The sequence below is a fragment of the Bufo bufo genome, chromosome 1 (assembly GCF_905171765.1).
Source record: "Bufo bufo chromosome 1, aBufBuf1.1, whole genome shotgun sequence".
NCBI lineage: Eukaryota > Metazoa > Chordata > Amphibia > Anura > Bufonidae > Bufo > Bufo bufo.
In genome coordinates, this window is record NC_053389.1 from 761,894,823 (window position 1) to 761,909,779 (window position 14,957).

Here is a 14,957-nt window from a genome sequence, read left to right on the forward strand (position 1 = left end):
TGTTTGCTGTGTGCTGCTGCCAAATAAGCAGAGACAGAAGCCTTATCCAGGAAAACACAATTTCTCTGTGTGGAAGTTGTGAGAAAAGCAACTTTGCTAAGAATTATCCTCTGACGGAGAGCAGAACAGATTACTACAGAAGATTGAGGACCATGGGGGCTATGCTTGGACCAAGACAGTAAAGGTAACACATACCTATTGTTGTATACTTTACTGCCTGTGGCCTGAATGATCTTGCCTCTGGCACCTGCCAAACTACTGAGATGGACTTGCCATGAAATCTAGAACGGCACCCTGCAATTGGGCATTGCAGAGAAATATTAAGAGACGTTCCATGCCTTTTGTGGATTTGGGAAGATTACATGTGTCTCTCTAGAGAGAGCCTCAGGAGGACCACCATAACAGCCACCTCCAATACACAGCCTACTCTGTGATCCTACTCTGTCATATACTTGAAAACTGTGCCTATTGCTGCTATTTGTACTGTGATACTCATCATCTATTCAGTAAAAGAGAGGCTCTATCCTCCTGGTCATTGGTCTTGATTCCTAACCAGATCTCATCTCTCTATAAGGGCTGGGCATCATTCATGTAATATATGCCATCCAATACACATTGGTAGTCCAGTAACAAGATAGTTACCTGTGAGGGGGGCAGATTTGGAGAGGGTACTGTATGGAGAGGTTGGTGATGGAGCACCCAGTCTTGTTGGAGAAACACACATGGCCATCTCCTCTCTCAACAGACATCTTTTAGGGTGGTCATGAGGAAGGTCCTCAAGACACCTGTGTAGAGACTGTGTCAAGAGATCTATTCTCTGCCGAGACTCCACAAGGCGCGCCTGCACCTACTCGGCAATGGAAGAAAGCAGAGAAGATATTAGCGTAGGTTAGGATTTGAACTCTATTTTATAGCTTACATATAGACTTAAAGGGGTTGTTTCAACATGGACATTGGTGGAATATGGTAGGAGATGCCACTAATATCTATACTGCTGTTTGTAATACTTTCCAGTGGCTATAAGTGATATAGTAGGATTAATGAAACATAATTAAATCTTGGCTATACCACGGTTCTAATATTTGGTATAAAAGATGGATGGCTACAAAAGGGGACGTTACGTTTCTAGAAAAAGGAATTCTGTGTTAGAGTATCCTAATTGCGTTCCGATACTACTATGAGGATATATACACCACTCTCTTTGTTAAAACACAGGTCACAATCCTATTGGTTCATTTGTATTTTTTGACTGTAAGGGCAACACCCAGGTTTTTCCTAATAAAAGGAGTCTTCTGCTGTTTGAGGTCAGAAGAGGAAGACTCAAATACCACCATGAGTCATGTCTTCTCATTCCTTTAACCCTAGACTGAATTTTAAAATTGGATTTTGTAGAATCTTAAAATTCAGTCGAAGTAAAAGAATAAGACGTCATGACTCATGGTGGTATTTGAATCTTTCTCTTCTGATCCCAAATGACTTAAGCAGGGGTGTAACTAAAGGCTCATGGGCCCTGGTGGAGTTCAGCTTGGGCCCCCTTCCCTCAGTGCTTTGTGGCCAGGGGCAGGGAAGCACATAGCCTTCGTGCTGCCTGAGGCAAAAATTGAAACGGCACCCCCCATTCCATGCCAAACTGCAGCCAGAGGTGTAACTTGACCAGCATGCACTTTCTATAATACTGGTGTCTTTTTATGTGGCCCCCTCAGACTCCTGGACCCTGTAGCAACTCCTTTTATTATCAAAAACCTGGGTGTTGCCCTTACAATCAAAAAATACAAAGGAGCCAATAGGATTCTGCCACACAGATCTATATGTCTTCACAACATACCGTCTGGACACAATTAAGATACTCTAATGTGGGAAAACCAAAGCAAAGGGATTCCCTTGTCTAGAAAAATGTGGATTTTACATCTAGCTTATACCAGATATTGCAACCTACGCAGGGGCGTAACTACCATAACTACCCTCTAAAGGAACAACTTTTAGCAAATAAAGCAGTGAAAAAACGGCCCAAGAATCATTGAAAAAGATGTAGGCAGAAACCCTTCTGTCCTGTGTGGGGGAGCTTGGTTTGATCCTTGCTATGGGGCCCTTACTTCTCTATGTACGCCACTGAACCTATGTATATCCAAGATTTAATTATGTTTACTTAGTCCTAATATATCACAGACAACATGGCTAGACTCCCTGTTTAGGGATCATACAAAAATTCTAACATTACAGAAGTGATAAGAAAATGCGGTGCCACCTTGTCTCTGCTCGGGTTTCTTTGAAGGCCACACCGTTGGCCTATTATACTCAATGGCCGTATGCTGCTACTTGGAAAAAACCATGAGGAGACAGAAGACAAAGTGGCACGGCATCCACTCACGGCTGGTGGGGTTACAGAGCCACTAGTGTGACCTCCGGTGTATGGCATATCCTTATGGCCTATTCTCATCCATGCATTCAATTCTGTAGGTTGCGGAGCTCACATCGCCCAGTAACCCTTACATGTTCAGTGTCATTATAGGGCCTCTAGGGTGATTTTTATTGATCGAACTGTGCTATTTACACCAAGCCCTGGACAATATTCTGATGTAAAAGAGGAAAAGCAAATTTTGCTGGGAATGCAGCGACATTGTACGAGCTTAGCTAAGCTAGTATGCACATGTCTGCCTAAATACAATTGGTTCCAGTCATAAACAGAAGGATTGTGAATGCAGCTCTGGATTATAATACAGGCTGTAACTCAGGATCAGTACAAGACAAAGCAATGAATTTACATAGTTACTTAACGCTCCGTGTGTGCTGCCCTCTAAATAAAGCTCAGAGATAAACCTATGATCTACATATATGTATGATGCTTGTACAAATATTAATCTAGTTCCGAAAAGGAGTACATCATAATTTATACATGGATTCACTGGAAATACTCAGGCTCTCTAACCTCACATCTCCCAGCACCCCCTGCTGGTTCAGTGTGGAAATAGAGTATGCGCTGCTGTAGTGCATTGTGTGCAATTTAGTGTTTACTCCAGACACTGTCTGACATAGAAAAACGTAATCTCTACCAAATGCTCCTGCAGACCACATTGCATCATGATAGCTCTTGGTGATCGTCAAGGGACTCTTTACAAAAAAAGGATTCTCCAAACTGGACAGCCTGGGTTGACCAAGACTGGGAAATGAAGTTAAACAAAAAGCAAAAAAAAAAACACCTGTCCACAGCGTTCCTGGTTCCAGAGCTCAACTCCGATCTCCACTGCTTTCAGTCCCTGCTAGCCCAGAGGTGTGACATGCCATCTAAATCAATGCCAACCAATCAATGGCCTCAGCAGTGATGCTCCAGGAACGACATGTGGCCACCGAGCCTCGGCAGCCACGCACCGTTCCTGCACTGCTCACCACTGAGTCCATTAATTGACAGGCAGCAGTGACATGCATGTAGATAGCATGTCACACTGCCGGTCCAGCAGGGAGGGGTGGAGATGGGAACTTGGCATTAGACTGGAAACATTTTGAACAGGTGTTTTTTTTTCACCTGGCCCCATGGACATTTGTTTCCAGTTCTGGACAAACTCTTTAAGGAAGACGTGATCTGAGACCCTCTGAGAGATCTTTCCACGACGAAAGTCTAAGATGGTATAAATGAGGTCTGTCTTGTATTTCTTTCACCTTCTTCATCAGGCCCATGAAGGGTGGTCTTTAAGAATCACTAGCAAGGGCATCAGTAGAGCTTATTCCCAAGGCATCACGTTTCGATTGCTGGGGTCTAACCTCTTAGACTCCCAATGATCCTGAGAATTATATTTTTCCCTTTACAGTGGTGCTCCCGACTACCTGACTGAGCAGGGATCTGCAGTTGGCTCCATTCACTTGAAAGGACCTGTGCTGTAGTTCCCTTGCACAATGGGTGTTCAGAGAGCGGTTCCGTGACAGGGCAGCAGTGTATAATCAGTTCTGCATCCCCTTCATTCTGATGATCAGTGGAGGTCCCAAAGGTTAGACCGCCACCGATCATAAAGTGATGATCTATTATAGCAATCATACATCCCTTGTGAATACCCCTTTAAATACATGCCATGACCTTGTTCTATGAAGTTTACAATAGGCCTGCAGATGACTTTAGTAAGGCTGAGATCTTTTTTCATCTCCATTCAGTGTGGTTTTTATCTGATGATGTAACATTTTCTCATGGACGCTATATTACACCAGCAAAGGGCATGTAGAGCAGAAAATATATGGGAAGGAGAAACCACATGAAGACTAATTGCTCCAGCACGGCTCATTAACTTGGGTTCACAGCAGTCAGGTTGGTGGTTGTGATCTTAATGGAAGCTACTTTTGTGGTCAACTATTTAATTGTTCACAGGGACCGTTTCAATAAAAGGTCTCTCATACACACCTCATTGACCGCACTCTTGTCCTGAGCCTTGATACCCCCCAGCATCCTCAGGGCGTTCTCCGCTCCCTCAGACACGGCCCGTTCTATCCGATAGTGGTGTCTCAGCTCCTCGATGTGCATTTCAGTGTGAGATAATTCAGACGTGCCTAGGAAAGAGACCATAGTAGAATTAGACTACAACTTTACATAGACCGTATATTAGAGGGGTATCTCATCAACTGCTGTCTTATACTGAAGATATTTTTTAAATCTGGCCACACACATTAATGTTGGCCGAATGAGCCCACTTCAAGCGGACATGGATGACTCAATCTCACAGGAGATAGGCCATCAGATGTCTGGCAGTGGCTTACTGAACTCTCTCCATTTACAACATATGTAAGTTTGGCCGTGCCAAGTGTATTGTGTAGGCAGCAGGATATCCAAAAACAGACCCAACGTTGCTCAACTTTACAAGAACACATGAGTGATTAATCAGGAAGGGTCAGTTGAGGATTGCAAAATTTGTTTATCAGCAAAACTATTTCATCTACATTGGTGGCTTTACCCCTTTTCTAAAAATACCACCTCTAAAAGAGAAGCCGTCAGGAGATTCCTCTATTTGTCTGCATGTACCTTATGGGATCTTTTGAATGGTGCAGAGATAAGGCAGATAGAGGCGAGTGAATCATTTGCAGTCCATAACAAAACTTACCTGTACAAGTATATACACACTTCACTACACAGGAGGGCACATCAATTGAAAGGTTGCATAAACACACTTTAAGGGCTCATGCACACGGCCGTATGTATTTTGCGGTCCACAAAAAACGGATCCGCAAAAAATACGAATGACGTCTGTGTGCATTCCGTATTTTGCGGAACGGAACAGCTGGCCCTTCATTGAACAGTCCTATCCTTGTCCGTAATGCGGACAATAATAGGACATGTTCTATTTGTTTGCGGAACGGAAATACGGACATACAGAAACGGAATGCACACGGAATAACCTATTGAAGTGAATGGTTCCGCTTATGGTCCGCAAAAAAAAAAACGGAACGGACACGGAAATAAAATACGTTTGTGTGCATGAGCCCTAAGATTGATAGTTTTCACTCAGAGGAATCACTTTTCTCCTGCCAATTATCTCCAGGGGCTGAGGCACGGACCAGGGCTCTGCTGTCTGCTGGCATTAATGCTATTCCTGGTACCTCTCCTTAAGATGACCGGTTCTTCTCACCTGGCACTCTGGTCACCTTTGGCACTGAACATCAAAGCTGCAGCTGTCCCTCCACAGAGGTCTCTACTACAAGGTGATCACTGCAGCTGTCTAACTGTGGTCAGTGTTTGGGAACTCTACTTTTGGCCTCCACTCCCAGGACCCTTAAGGTGTTCTTGGCTGTTTGGACCTACTTTATTGCTCTCCTGGCCATGAAATGTGCATTATATTTAGCTCTTCTGTGCCACATGAGTTGGGTGAGCTGCAATGTCATAATGCCCCTCTCAGCAGCTTTGGACTACTGCTGCTCTCCTTTTTTATCTGCTGCAGCAGGCCTTGTCTAGTATTCACCCCCAGGTGTGAGAGCATACCACGTGGGCACATTGATTATCATGATGATGGACTGTTACTTTTCATACTCTTCTAACCAGTGACACCGACCAGTTTGTCACCAAAACGGTTTGTTATCTTCTCTAAAATGTCAATCAATCATGTAGCTCCCTGCACTAATACACAGCTCTTCAGCATGTACATGAAATGGAATACAACTGGAGATAACAGTATAAGTAAAGGACTTAAGCAAAGCAGCATCCAGTGCCAAGTAATATATTTTTATAAAATGAGAGCTAAAAACCTTGACGTAATATTGTACGTGTATTTAGAAGTTATCTAATTATACGTATTGCAACTTTAAAAAACTGGCACATAATGTACAAAGCACCTGAGAACATTTCTTATGCGTGTAGGAAAGGCGATTCAGATATCAGTATAGGAAAGTGTTCTACCATAGGAGGTAGGTACAACAACAACATTGAGTAACACGCTAGATGCTTATCCAATGACGACTACCTGCCCCTCCCCCAGATGTCTCCTGGGCTACCCTCCGGATTTGAGCGCGTAGGTTATGGATCTTGTTGTCACTTTCGGATAACATCTGCTGAGCAGCGGAAAGCAGCTTCTTATCCTGTAATAAATGAGATTACAACAGACGGTAAAACCAAGGTTAGTTCCACCATACACACAAGATAATGGTCAACCCAATGCTTGCTTGGATAAGGCTACTTTCACACTGGCGTTTTGGCTTTCCGTGTGTCAGATCCGTTCAGGGCTCTCACAAGCGGTCCAAAACTGATCAGTTTTGGCCTAATGCATTCTGAATGGAGAAGGATCCGCTCAGAACGCATCAGTTTGCATCAGCTGCTTGTAGCGTTTTGCTGTCCGCCGGACGAAGCGGAGCCAAACGGATCCGTTCTGACACACAATGCAAGTCAATGAGGACGGATCCATTTTCACTGACGCAATCTGGCACGATAGAAAACGGATCCGTCCTCTATTGACTTTCAATGGTGTTCAAGACGGATCCGTCTTGGCTATGTGAAAGATAATACAAACGCATCCGTTCTGAATGGATGCAGACGGCCGTATTATCTGAACGGATCCGTCGCACAAAACGCGAGTGTGATAGTAGTCTAACAGCTATTTAACAGATATCTCCCCCCCATACACAAGCACACTTGGCCGACCATGCATGTGTTTGGAGAAATCTGCTTCCAGACTCTGAAATCTAGCTGTCCGATTCTTCTGTCCCCTGACATCTGTTGTCGGGGTAGAGTTGGAAGGGCTGCCACACACATTAGATGTAGGTCGGCTATCAAACAGTCTAAAGAAAATGTGAACCAGAAATTTTCAATGACTATTTATCTATCTCCTATCTATCTATCTATCTATCTATCTATCTATCTATCTATCTATCTATCTATCTATCTATCTATCTATCTATCTATCTATCTCATATCTATCTATCTCATATCTATCTATCTATCTATCTATCTATCTCATATCTATCTATCTATCTATCTATCTATCTATCTATCTATCTATCTATCTAATATCTATCTATCTATCTATCTATCTATCTATCTATCTATCTATCTCATATCTATCTATCTATCTATCTATCTATCTAATATCTATCTATCTATCTATCTATCTATCTATCTATCTATCTATCTATCTCATATCTATCTATCTATTATCTATCTATCAACCCTCCATAATTTTATGTGTTTCCATAGCTTTTATTATGTCATATTTTAGACTGATCAACATTGAGCAGTCATCTGACCTAAACGAAAATGCCACAACTTCCTCCATCTGTATTGTTGCAATGTGCGCTGCTCCCCCACCCTCCAGCATTCTCTCTTGAACCTGCCCAATCACAGGCATTTCCCGTCTGTTTCCTCAAGTCACATTATAGCCTTCCCCTTTATGCAACCAAAAACTGAAAGGTTAGTGTGGACTGAATTGAGCTATTCATCTTACAGCACATAGGTCACCATTCTGCATTGTGCATCCGCAAATCACTCTGGGGCTCTGCAGCCATTTCTAAACCTTGGTCTCCGGATATAGAAAATCATGTCATGAATGGAGTAGACCAATGTCAGTAATTGTGCTATCCAGTATAATTCCCCCTTGAAATATCTAAGAGGTGGCCCTCTAGATGATGATGGGCCATTATTTGCTGACTTCACCAGGGTATGCTATCCTAGAACCAGCAAAAAAATAAATCTTCCTGTCATGGCTTATTTAACCAGTTCAAGATCATTTATCCCCCTTCCTGATCAGGTGTATTTTAGTTTTTTTTCAGGACATGCATCTTTGAAAGCTATAACTTTTTTGGAACCTGCATTTCCTGAAATTGAGGCCAGCAGACCAGAGATCGCCTTATCGTTGGCGGACAGGCACAAATGATTTTATACAAAATGTATTTGCCAAGAATCTCACATTTATAATGTAGCATTAGCATTTTACATTTTCTATGATGAGTATGGCACGATTGTATTTACTTTATTATTTGTGTTTGCAGAGTGCTGTTGCATTGCGTTTGTTTTTGCTTTTATAACTTTCCATTCAGGTATGTAAATAATTTTTGCGCCTTTTTTTTCGGTGACACATGGGGATTTTTCTGTCATTTTTATTAAAAGGAAAAACATAAATAGGGGAAAATCTTTTTCACTTTTTTTTTTATGTTTTTGTTAAAGGCCTAATGCGCAACTAAAATATATTTTTTTCTGCTAGTAGTTCTGAATTAATTGCTAGCAGTCTGCAGTAAGGGTACAGAGGGGTGGTAACCAGTTTTTGTGTGTGAGTGTGTGGGGAAGGGGGTGTACCTTCACAGTCTGACTCTATCCAGTGCTGCCATTTTCAGATTGCGCAGGTACAACTGGTTACCTCCTCTCTGTACCCTTACTGCAGACTGCTAGTAATTCATCCATAACTTCTAGTAGGACTAATAAAGGAATGGCACAACATAGAGCCATAAGAATAGATGCTCCAGAATTGTTATTACATGGGGAATGCATGAAGCTATTAGAACAGGCATGTCAGGAGAGGGGAGAGGTCCTCTTTAAAAACACTGTGTATATAGTGGTGAGGAAGGCAGGGATGATGAAAAACCATCCTTACCTTTTCTATGGGGAACCCTGATGTCACTGACAGCTGTGGTCTCTGCACAGACATTTTATATGCGGACCGGCACGGACATATATACTCAACAAGCGGTCCCAAGGGGTTAAAGAGAACATGTCACACTGAGCATGCAGGCAGCACATTATAGAGCAGAAGGATCTTTACATGACAAGTGGGCACCATGTAAATATCTTGTCCACTACGTGTAGTTTTTCTTGTGGGGAGTTTTGGAGATTTTTTTTTTTAGAGAGGTGTCGTTTTTGGATACACAAAGGAATCACACAAAAAACAACAAGTATTTAAAGAAGGCAAATTAGTAGATTTTACAGTATTATACCACAAATCTGGATTAACACAAAGGGATATATTCAAATACATTTAATTAAAATATCAAATAAAATAAATCGATGGGCTGGCGTAGCACAGATACAAAGGGTGGTGATGGGCAGTTTTTTTTTTTTTATAAGATGTTAGAAACAGAGGATAATAAAGACATGGGAGGGGGGTCATTTATTAAGGACTCGGTCTTAATATCCCCTATACATGGCGGTGGATGCGCTGACTTTATGCAGAGGTTCCGGCCTCTACATAACTTTGGCGTATCCACCTCCTGTCTAAATCTACGCCACCTCCCTTTTTGGCGTAGATTTAGACCATTTTCTACACCTAAAAGGATAAATGCCGGCCTGCCCCCTTCCCCGCCCATGTCACATACCATTTTTTAGACCTGGCGCACAGTGTAATCTGCAACAGATATAGGCCAAAAAGTGGCGTATGTTTCTAAATGACCCCTATAGTATTTACATCACACAATCAGTGGGCTACATAATTAGACTGGGCACAATATTGTTAATGAACTAATAAAGTATTGAATAATTTTGAGGATAATTACCCATAATTCATGTTTAAAGAGAACCTGTCACTGGGATTTTGTGTATAGAGCTGAGGACATGGGTTGCTAGATGGCCGCTAGCACATCCGCAATACCCAGTCCCCATAGCTCTGTGTGCTTTTATTGTGTAAAAAAAAACGATTTGATACATATGAAAATTAACCTTAGATGTGTCCTGTACGTGAGATGAGTCAGGGACAGGACTCATCTCAGGTTAATTTGCACATGTATCAAATCGTTTTTTTTACACAATAAAAGCACACAGAGCTTTGCCCCCCAAAGGTGTGCATAGCCTTTAAAAGGGTTATCCTCAGAATAGGACATTAATATCAGACTGGTGGGAGTCCAACACCCATGACCCCCGCCAAATTGATAAGACATGGAAGAAATGGATTAAGTGTAAAGGTATGATTTGGGATTAATTAAGTCAACTAAACAAAGTAGAAACAGAATTTTATTTTATTTTTTTCATTTTCTTTTTATTTCCTCTTACCACCCAGGAGAAATGGGTAGGGGGTAAGTGTTAGAGGAGTAATTGGAGGAGTAGATGTTTATGGCTATTTAAGTGGGTTGTCTAACTTGACTTAACATGGGGTGGAGAGATCCTGCTGCAAACTGGGTAGTATTATTGGCAAGACAACCTTCAAATGACAAGCAAGCATTGTGCACATTAATATTTTTCAGAATAAGACACGTGCATGATACTTGTTTGGTGTAGGGTGGACTATTACACATGGCATGCAGCTGGTCTCTCCATACCCAATGTCAGATTGGGTGGAAGAGAAAGGTTAGACAACCCCTTGAGGGAATACACATTCACGTCTCCTAAGCAATCACATTTAATGTAAATTTACTTCTGAGTTGTGTTTTGGGTGGACTTCAAGTCATGTTTGATGCCTTCAAGTATGGTGAGGAGTTTGTGCATTGGTCTAGAAAACCAGACTGTCTAGACTGACTGTCTAGACCAAGAGACAACTGGATATAACCCTTGCTGGTCAATGTTCTGCCATATTCCACTCTTCACTCCACCAATACAGTCCTTCTCCTCTTGTCAAATATGATCCTTGGAAATTAAAGTTCTGTGACTTCAGACACTTGACTCTACTCTTACCTTGACTGAGCCATTACTGTACATCTGGATCATATTTTCTGCTCCCTGTCTCACTCGCATCTCAATGCCCAACTGGCGTTCCAAGCGGGACACACGAGCTTGCTGGACTTGGCAGACGACACCTGTGGAAAGTGGATTAACTGAAAAAAACAAAAAAAGAATACAGATTGGTTTGCATGGCCAATGAGAGGTTGATGTTAGCCTTTCTGTCCATTTGTTTTCCCAGGAGATAAGATTATCCCTTTTTTGAAATAACACAATGGCCCACATTTACTAATGGCAGTGCATCTAGCTTTTGTGATGCAATTTGGTGCATTTTCACACATCTAGATTTACGAAATGATGTGTGTCCAGCTGAACAAGGGTGTGTGGCTTAAAGGAAAAGGGTGCGACTTCAGGAAGGGGGCACAACCTAATATGAAACATTGGGCACCAAAATTGCTCTACAATTCTGGTGTAAAACTAAGCCGACCAATAGTTGGTATAAAGTTAGGCAAAATGTCTATCCCTGCACCACATCCAACCTGAACCCCTGTGATAAATCTGGTGCAGGTCTAGACAGCCTGTCTAAGCTTATGCCATCTATAGGATTGGTAAATCTACTCCATCGTATGAATGCTTTGCACTTGCCTATCATACTGTATGTATTAAAAAATGGCATTACCTGACTCTGCATTTGGTGATGTGGGAGAGACATCAAGGTCTTCCAATTCCTGTTTCAAATTATCCAGTCTTCTCTCACAAGTTCTAAGCATAGTCTCTACATGTCCCAGGTTCTTGCGTTCTGTGGTTGCTCTCAGGAGCCTCTCTGCTCCTTCCTTAATCCTCAGCTCCCTGCAGATCTCCCTGCGGAGGCGTTCTCTCTCATCCTCCAACCCCTGTTGATCCCGCTTGTCACACTCCGTGCCTGGTAGGTCTCCTCCATCTATACTCTGAAGCTCCTCACTCTGATCTCCAACACTGAATCTTCCTTCTCTCGCTGCTTGCATCCCACCTCTGTCTCCAGACCCCTGCTCCATATTCTTACTGCATGGGGCACAGACATTAACCTGTAGAAAATAAACAGCACAGGTGAACAGGAATACAATCTCACATATAATTAGACTTGGATTGAAAAGTTACATTATACTGTCTACACCACAATGTGGTAATGGCAGCAATGCCAAATCAGCAACGTTGCCTTGCAATTTTTTTGATTCTGGGTTTGAATCTGACCAAGGTCAACATTTTCATGGAGTTTATATGTTCTCCTGGCCTTTGGGTGAGCGCCAATGGCTACACTGATCTATGTGAATGATGACCATCTCTGTACAATGCTGAAGACATAGTGTAAAGAGATGGCAGCTGCATGCTAATCATGCAGGAGCAGGGAGCTAACTATCAGTGATAGTGGCTCGCCACAGAGAAGGCAGGGATGTTAGGGAACAAGGGAAAATGGCCCAGTCATGAACTGGTTAAACAGTTTCCTATTATAGATTTTTTGGTATATTGACTGCTGGAACCCGAATGGATTTCTACCGCAATATTCAATATACATACATAGTGTCAGGCAGCCAGACGCAGTCTCACCGGAAGCATGTCACCACGCGAAGACGTGTCTCTCATTCTCCCAGGTGGTCTCCGGCCCTCCGGTGGGACATCCCTCACCCCTCCCTGGTCATGAGGGGCGGGGGTGTCGCCCCCGGAGGGCGGAGCTAGTAAAGGTTCGTGCTTTACACGAGCATGTCACTCTGTGAGATCCACTCCGGATCTTGGCACTGCTGGGAGACGGGACGCCGTCATTCCCAGTGCTGACGCTGGTCAGGGGTCCCGGGACCCCTAGTGTCAGCTGTTGCCATGTGGTGGGAGGTTCCTTCCTCTGCACACTCTCAGCCCTGTGCTTCCCTGGTCTAAAGGTGGAGATTAGGTGTGACCTCAGAAGTGTCAGGTGATCTGTGGAGTGATATTTAAACCGGGTCTTTTCCCTCACTCACTGCTGATTATATTCAGTTACTTCCTGGTTCTGGATCTGAAGCTATCTGGTGAGTGGTTTCTCTGGTTATTGAATCTGGCTTTGGTTTTGGTTGTCTTCTGGTTCTTGTGCCATGGCTTACGTTTACTGACCATTCTTGTGTTTCCCTATTGACCATTGCATAGTGTCATGGTGTTTTGCCCAACTGCGTCCGGTGTGCCCAGCCACCAGCCGCCCAGCTACTGACACCTGGGAAGGGCTCTACTAAATTCCCCCTTCCTGCTGGAGGCGGGTGAAGAGTACCCCAGCCCTCAAGGGTGTTCAGAATGTGATGGCTTGCGCAAAGTGTGTCCGGTACACCGCGTTTTTCTGGCCGTCAGTTTTGGCTTTATTATTACATTAGTATTACACATATTTGTATAGATAGCAAAGATCTATATATGCTTCTCAGAAGCTAGCATGATACTTTTTTTAAACAGAGAAATACATAAAATTGTGCAGATTTTGTATTGTAAAGACTATGGCACGTGTACACTTCTAAGCAACATTTTAAAGAGTCTTCATTAAAATGTTCCTACCATTTTGTTGCTGTAGAGTCTGCACATCTTTTTAACATAGCCGCCTGTGGTGTTGTAGAGTCTGTCCACTTACCACTAAGCTATAGCCTTTCCACATAGAGAAGGATGGTTTTTCTAGATTTAGAAAGCTAATACATATTACTAGTTTAATTATAATCATATATTGTGCTTGTGCGTAAAGCAGAAATATGTAGATTAGCTTTCTAAGCATATCCCAATATGGTAAGGCTACAGTAAGTGGTGTATATGATACACTGCGTGCAGAATTATTAGGCAAATGAGTATTTTGACCACATCATCCTCTTTATGCATGTTGTCTTACTCCAAGCTGTATAGGCTCGAAAGCCTACTACCAATTAAGCATATTAGGTGATGTGCATCTCTGTAATGAAAAGGGGTGTGGTCTAATGACATCAACACCCTATATTAGGTGTGCATAATTATTAGGCAACTTCCTTTCCTTTGGCAAAATGGGTCAAAAGAAGGACTTGACAGGCTCAGAAAAGTCAAAAATAGTGAGATATCTTGCAGAGGGATGCAGCACTCTTAAAATTGCAAAGCTTCTGAAGCGTGATCATCGAACAATCAAGCGTTTCATTCAAAATAGTCAACAGGGTCGCAAGAAGCGTGTGGAAAAACCAAGGCGCAAAATAACTGCCCATGAACTGAGAAAAGTCAAGCGTGCAGCTGCCAAAATGCCACTTGCCACCAGTTTGGCCATATTTCAGAGCTGCAACATCACTGGAGTGCCCAAAAGCACAAGGTGTGCAATACTCAGAGACATGGCCAAGGTAAGAAAGGCTGAAAGACGACCACCACTGAACAAGACACACAAGCTGAAACGTCAAGACTGGGCCAAGAAATATCTCAAGACTGATTTTTCTAAGGTTTTATGGACTGATGAAATGAGAGTGAGTCTTGATGGGCCAGATGGATGGGCCCGTGGCTGGATTGGTAAAGGGCAGAGAGCTCCAGTCCGACTGAGACGCCAGCAAGGTGGAGGTGGAGTACTGGTTTGGGCTGGTATCATCAAAGATGAGCTTGTGGGGCCTTTTCGGGTTGAGGATGGAGTCAAGATCAACTCCCAGTCCTACTGCCAGTTTCTGGAAGACACCTTCTTCAAGCAGTGGTACAGGAAGAAGTCTGCATCCTTCAAGAAAAACATGATTTTCATGCAGGACAATGCTCCATCACACGCGTCCAAGTACTCCACAGCGTGGCTGGCAAGAAAGGGTATAAAATAAGAAAATCTAATGACATGGCCTCCTTGTTCACCTGATCTGAACCCCATTGAGAACCTGTGGTCCATCATCAAATGTGAGATTTACAAGGAGGGAAAACAGTACACCTCTCTGAACAGTGTCTGGGAGGCTGT

At 42.9% G+C, this 14,957-nt stretch overlaps 1 protein-coding gene across 1 annotated transcript in view; it reads right to left on the reverse strand.

The window, feature by feature from the left end:
- The window catches only part of LOC120986220 (serine/threonine-protein kinase N1-like), a 70,510-nt gene that overhangs the window by 39,951 nt on the left and 15,602 nt on the right, over nt 1–14,957 (reverse strand). Inside the window, exons 2-6 of the mRNA XM_040414659.1 lie at nt 11,718–12,102; nt 11,054–11,193; nt 6,432–6,546; nt 4,385–4,530; nt 643–847 (exon numbers count right to left, since the gene is read on the reverse strand). Of these exons, the coding sequence (XP_040270593.1) occupies nt 643–847; nt 4,385–4,530; nt 6,432–6,546; nt 11,054–11,193; nt 11,718–12,102 (991 nt within the window). The remainder of the gene's footprint in view (nt 1–642; nt 848–4,384; nt 4,531–6,431; nt 6,547–11,053; nt 11,194–11,717; nt 12,103–14,957) is intronic.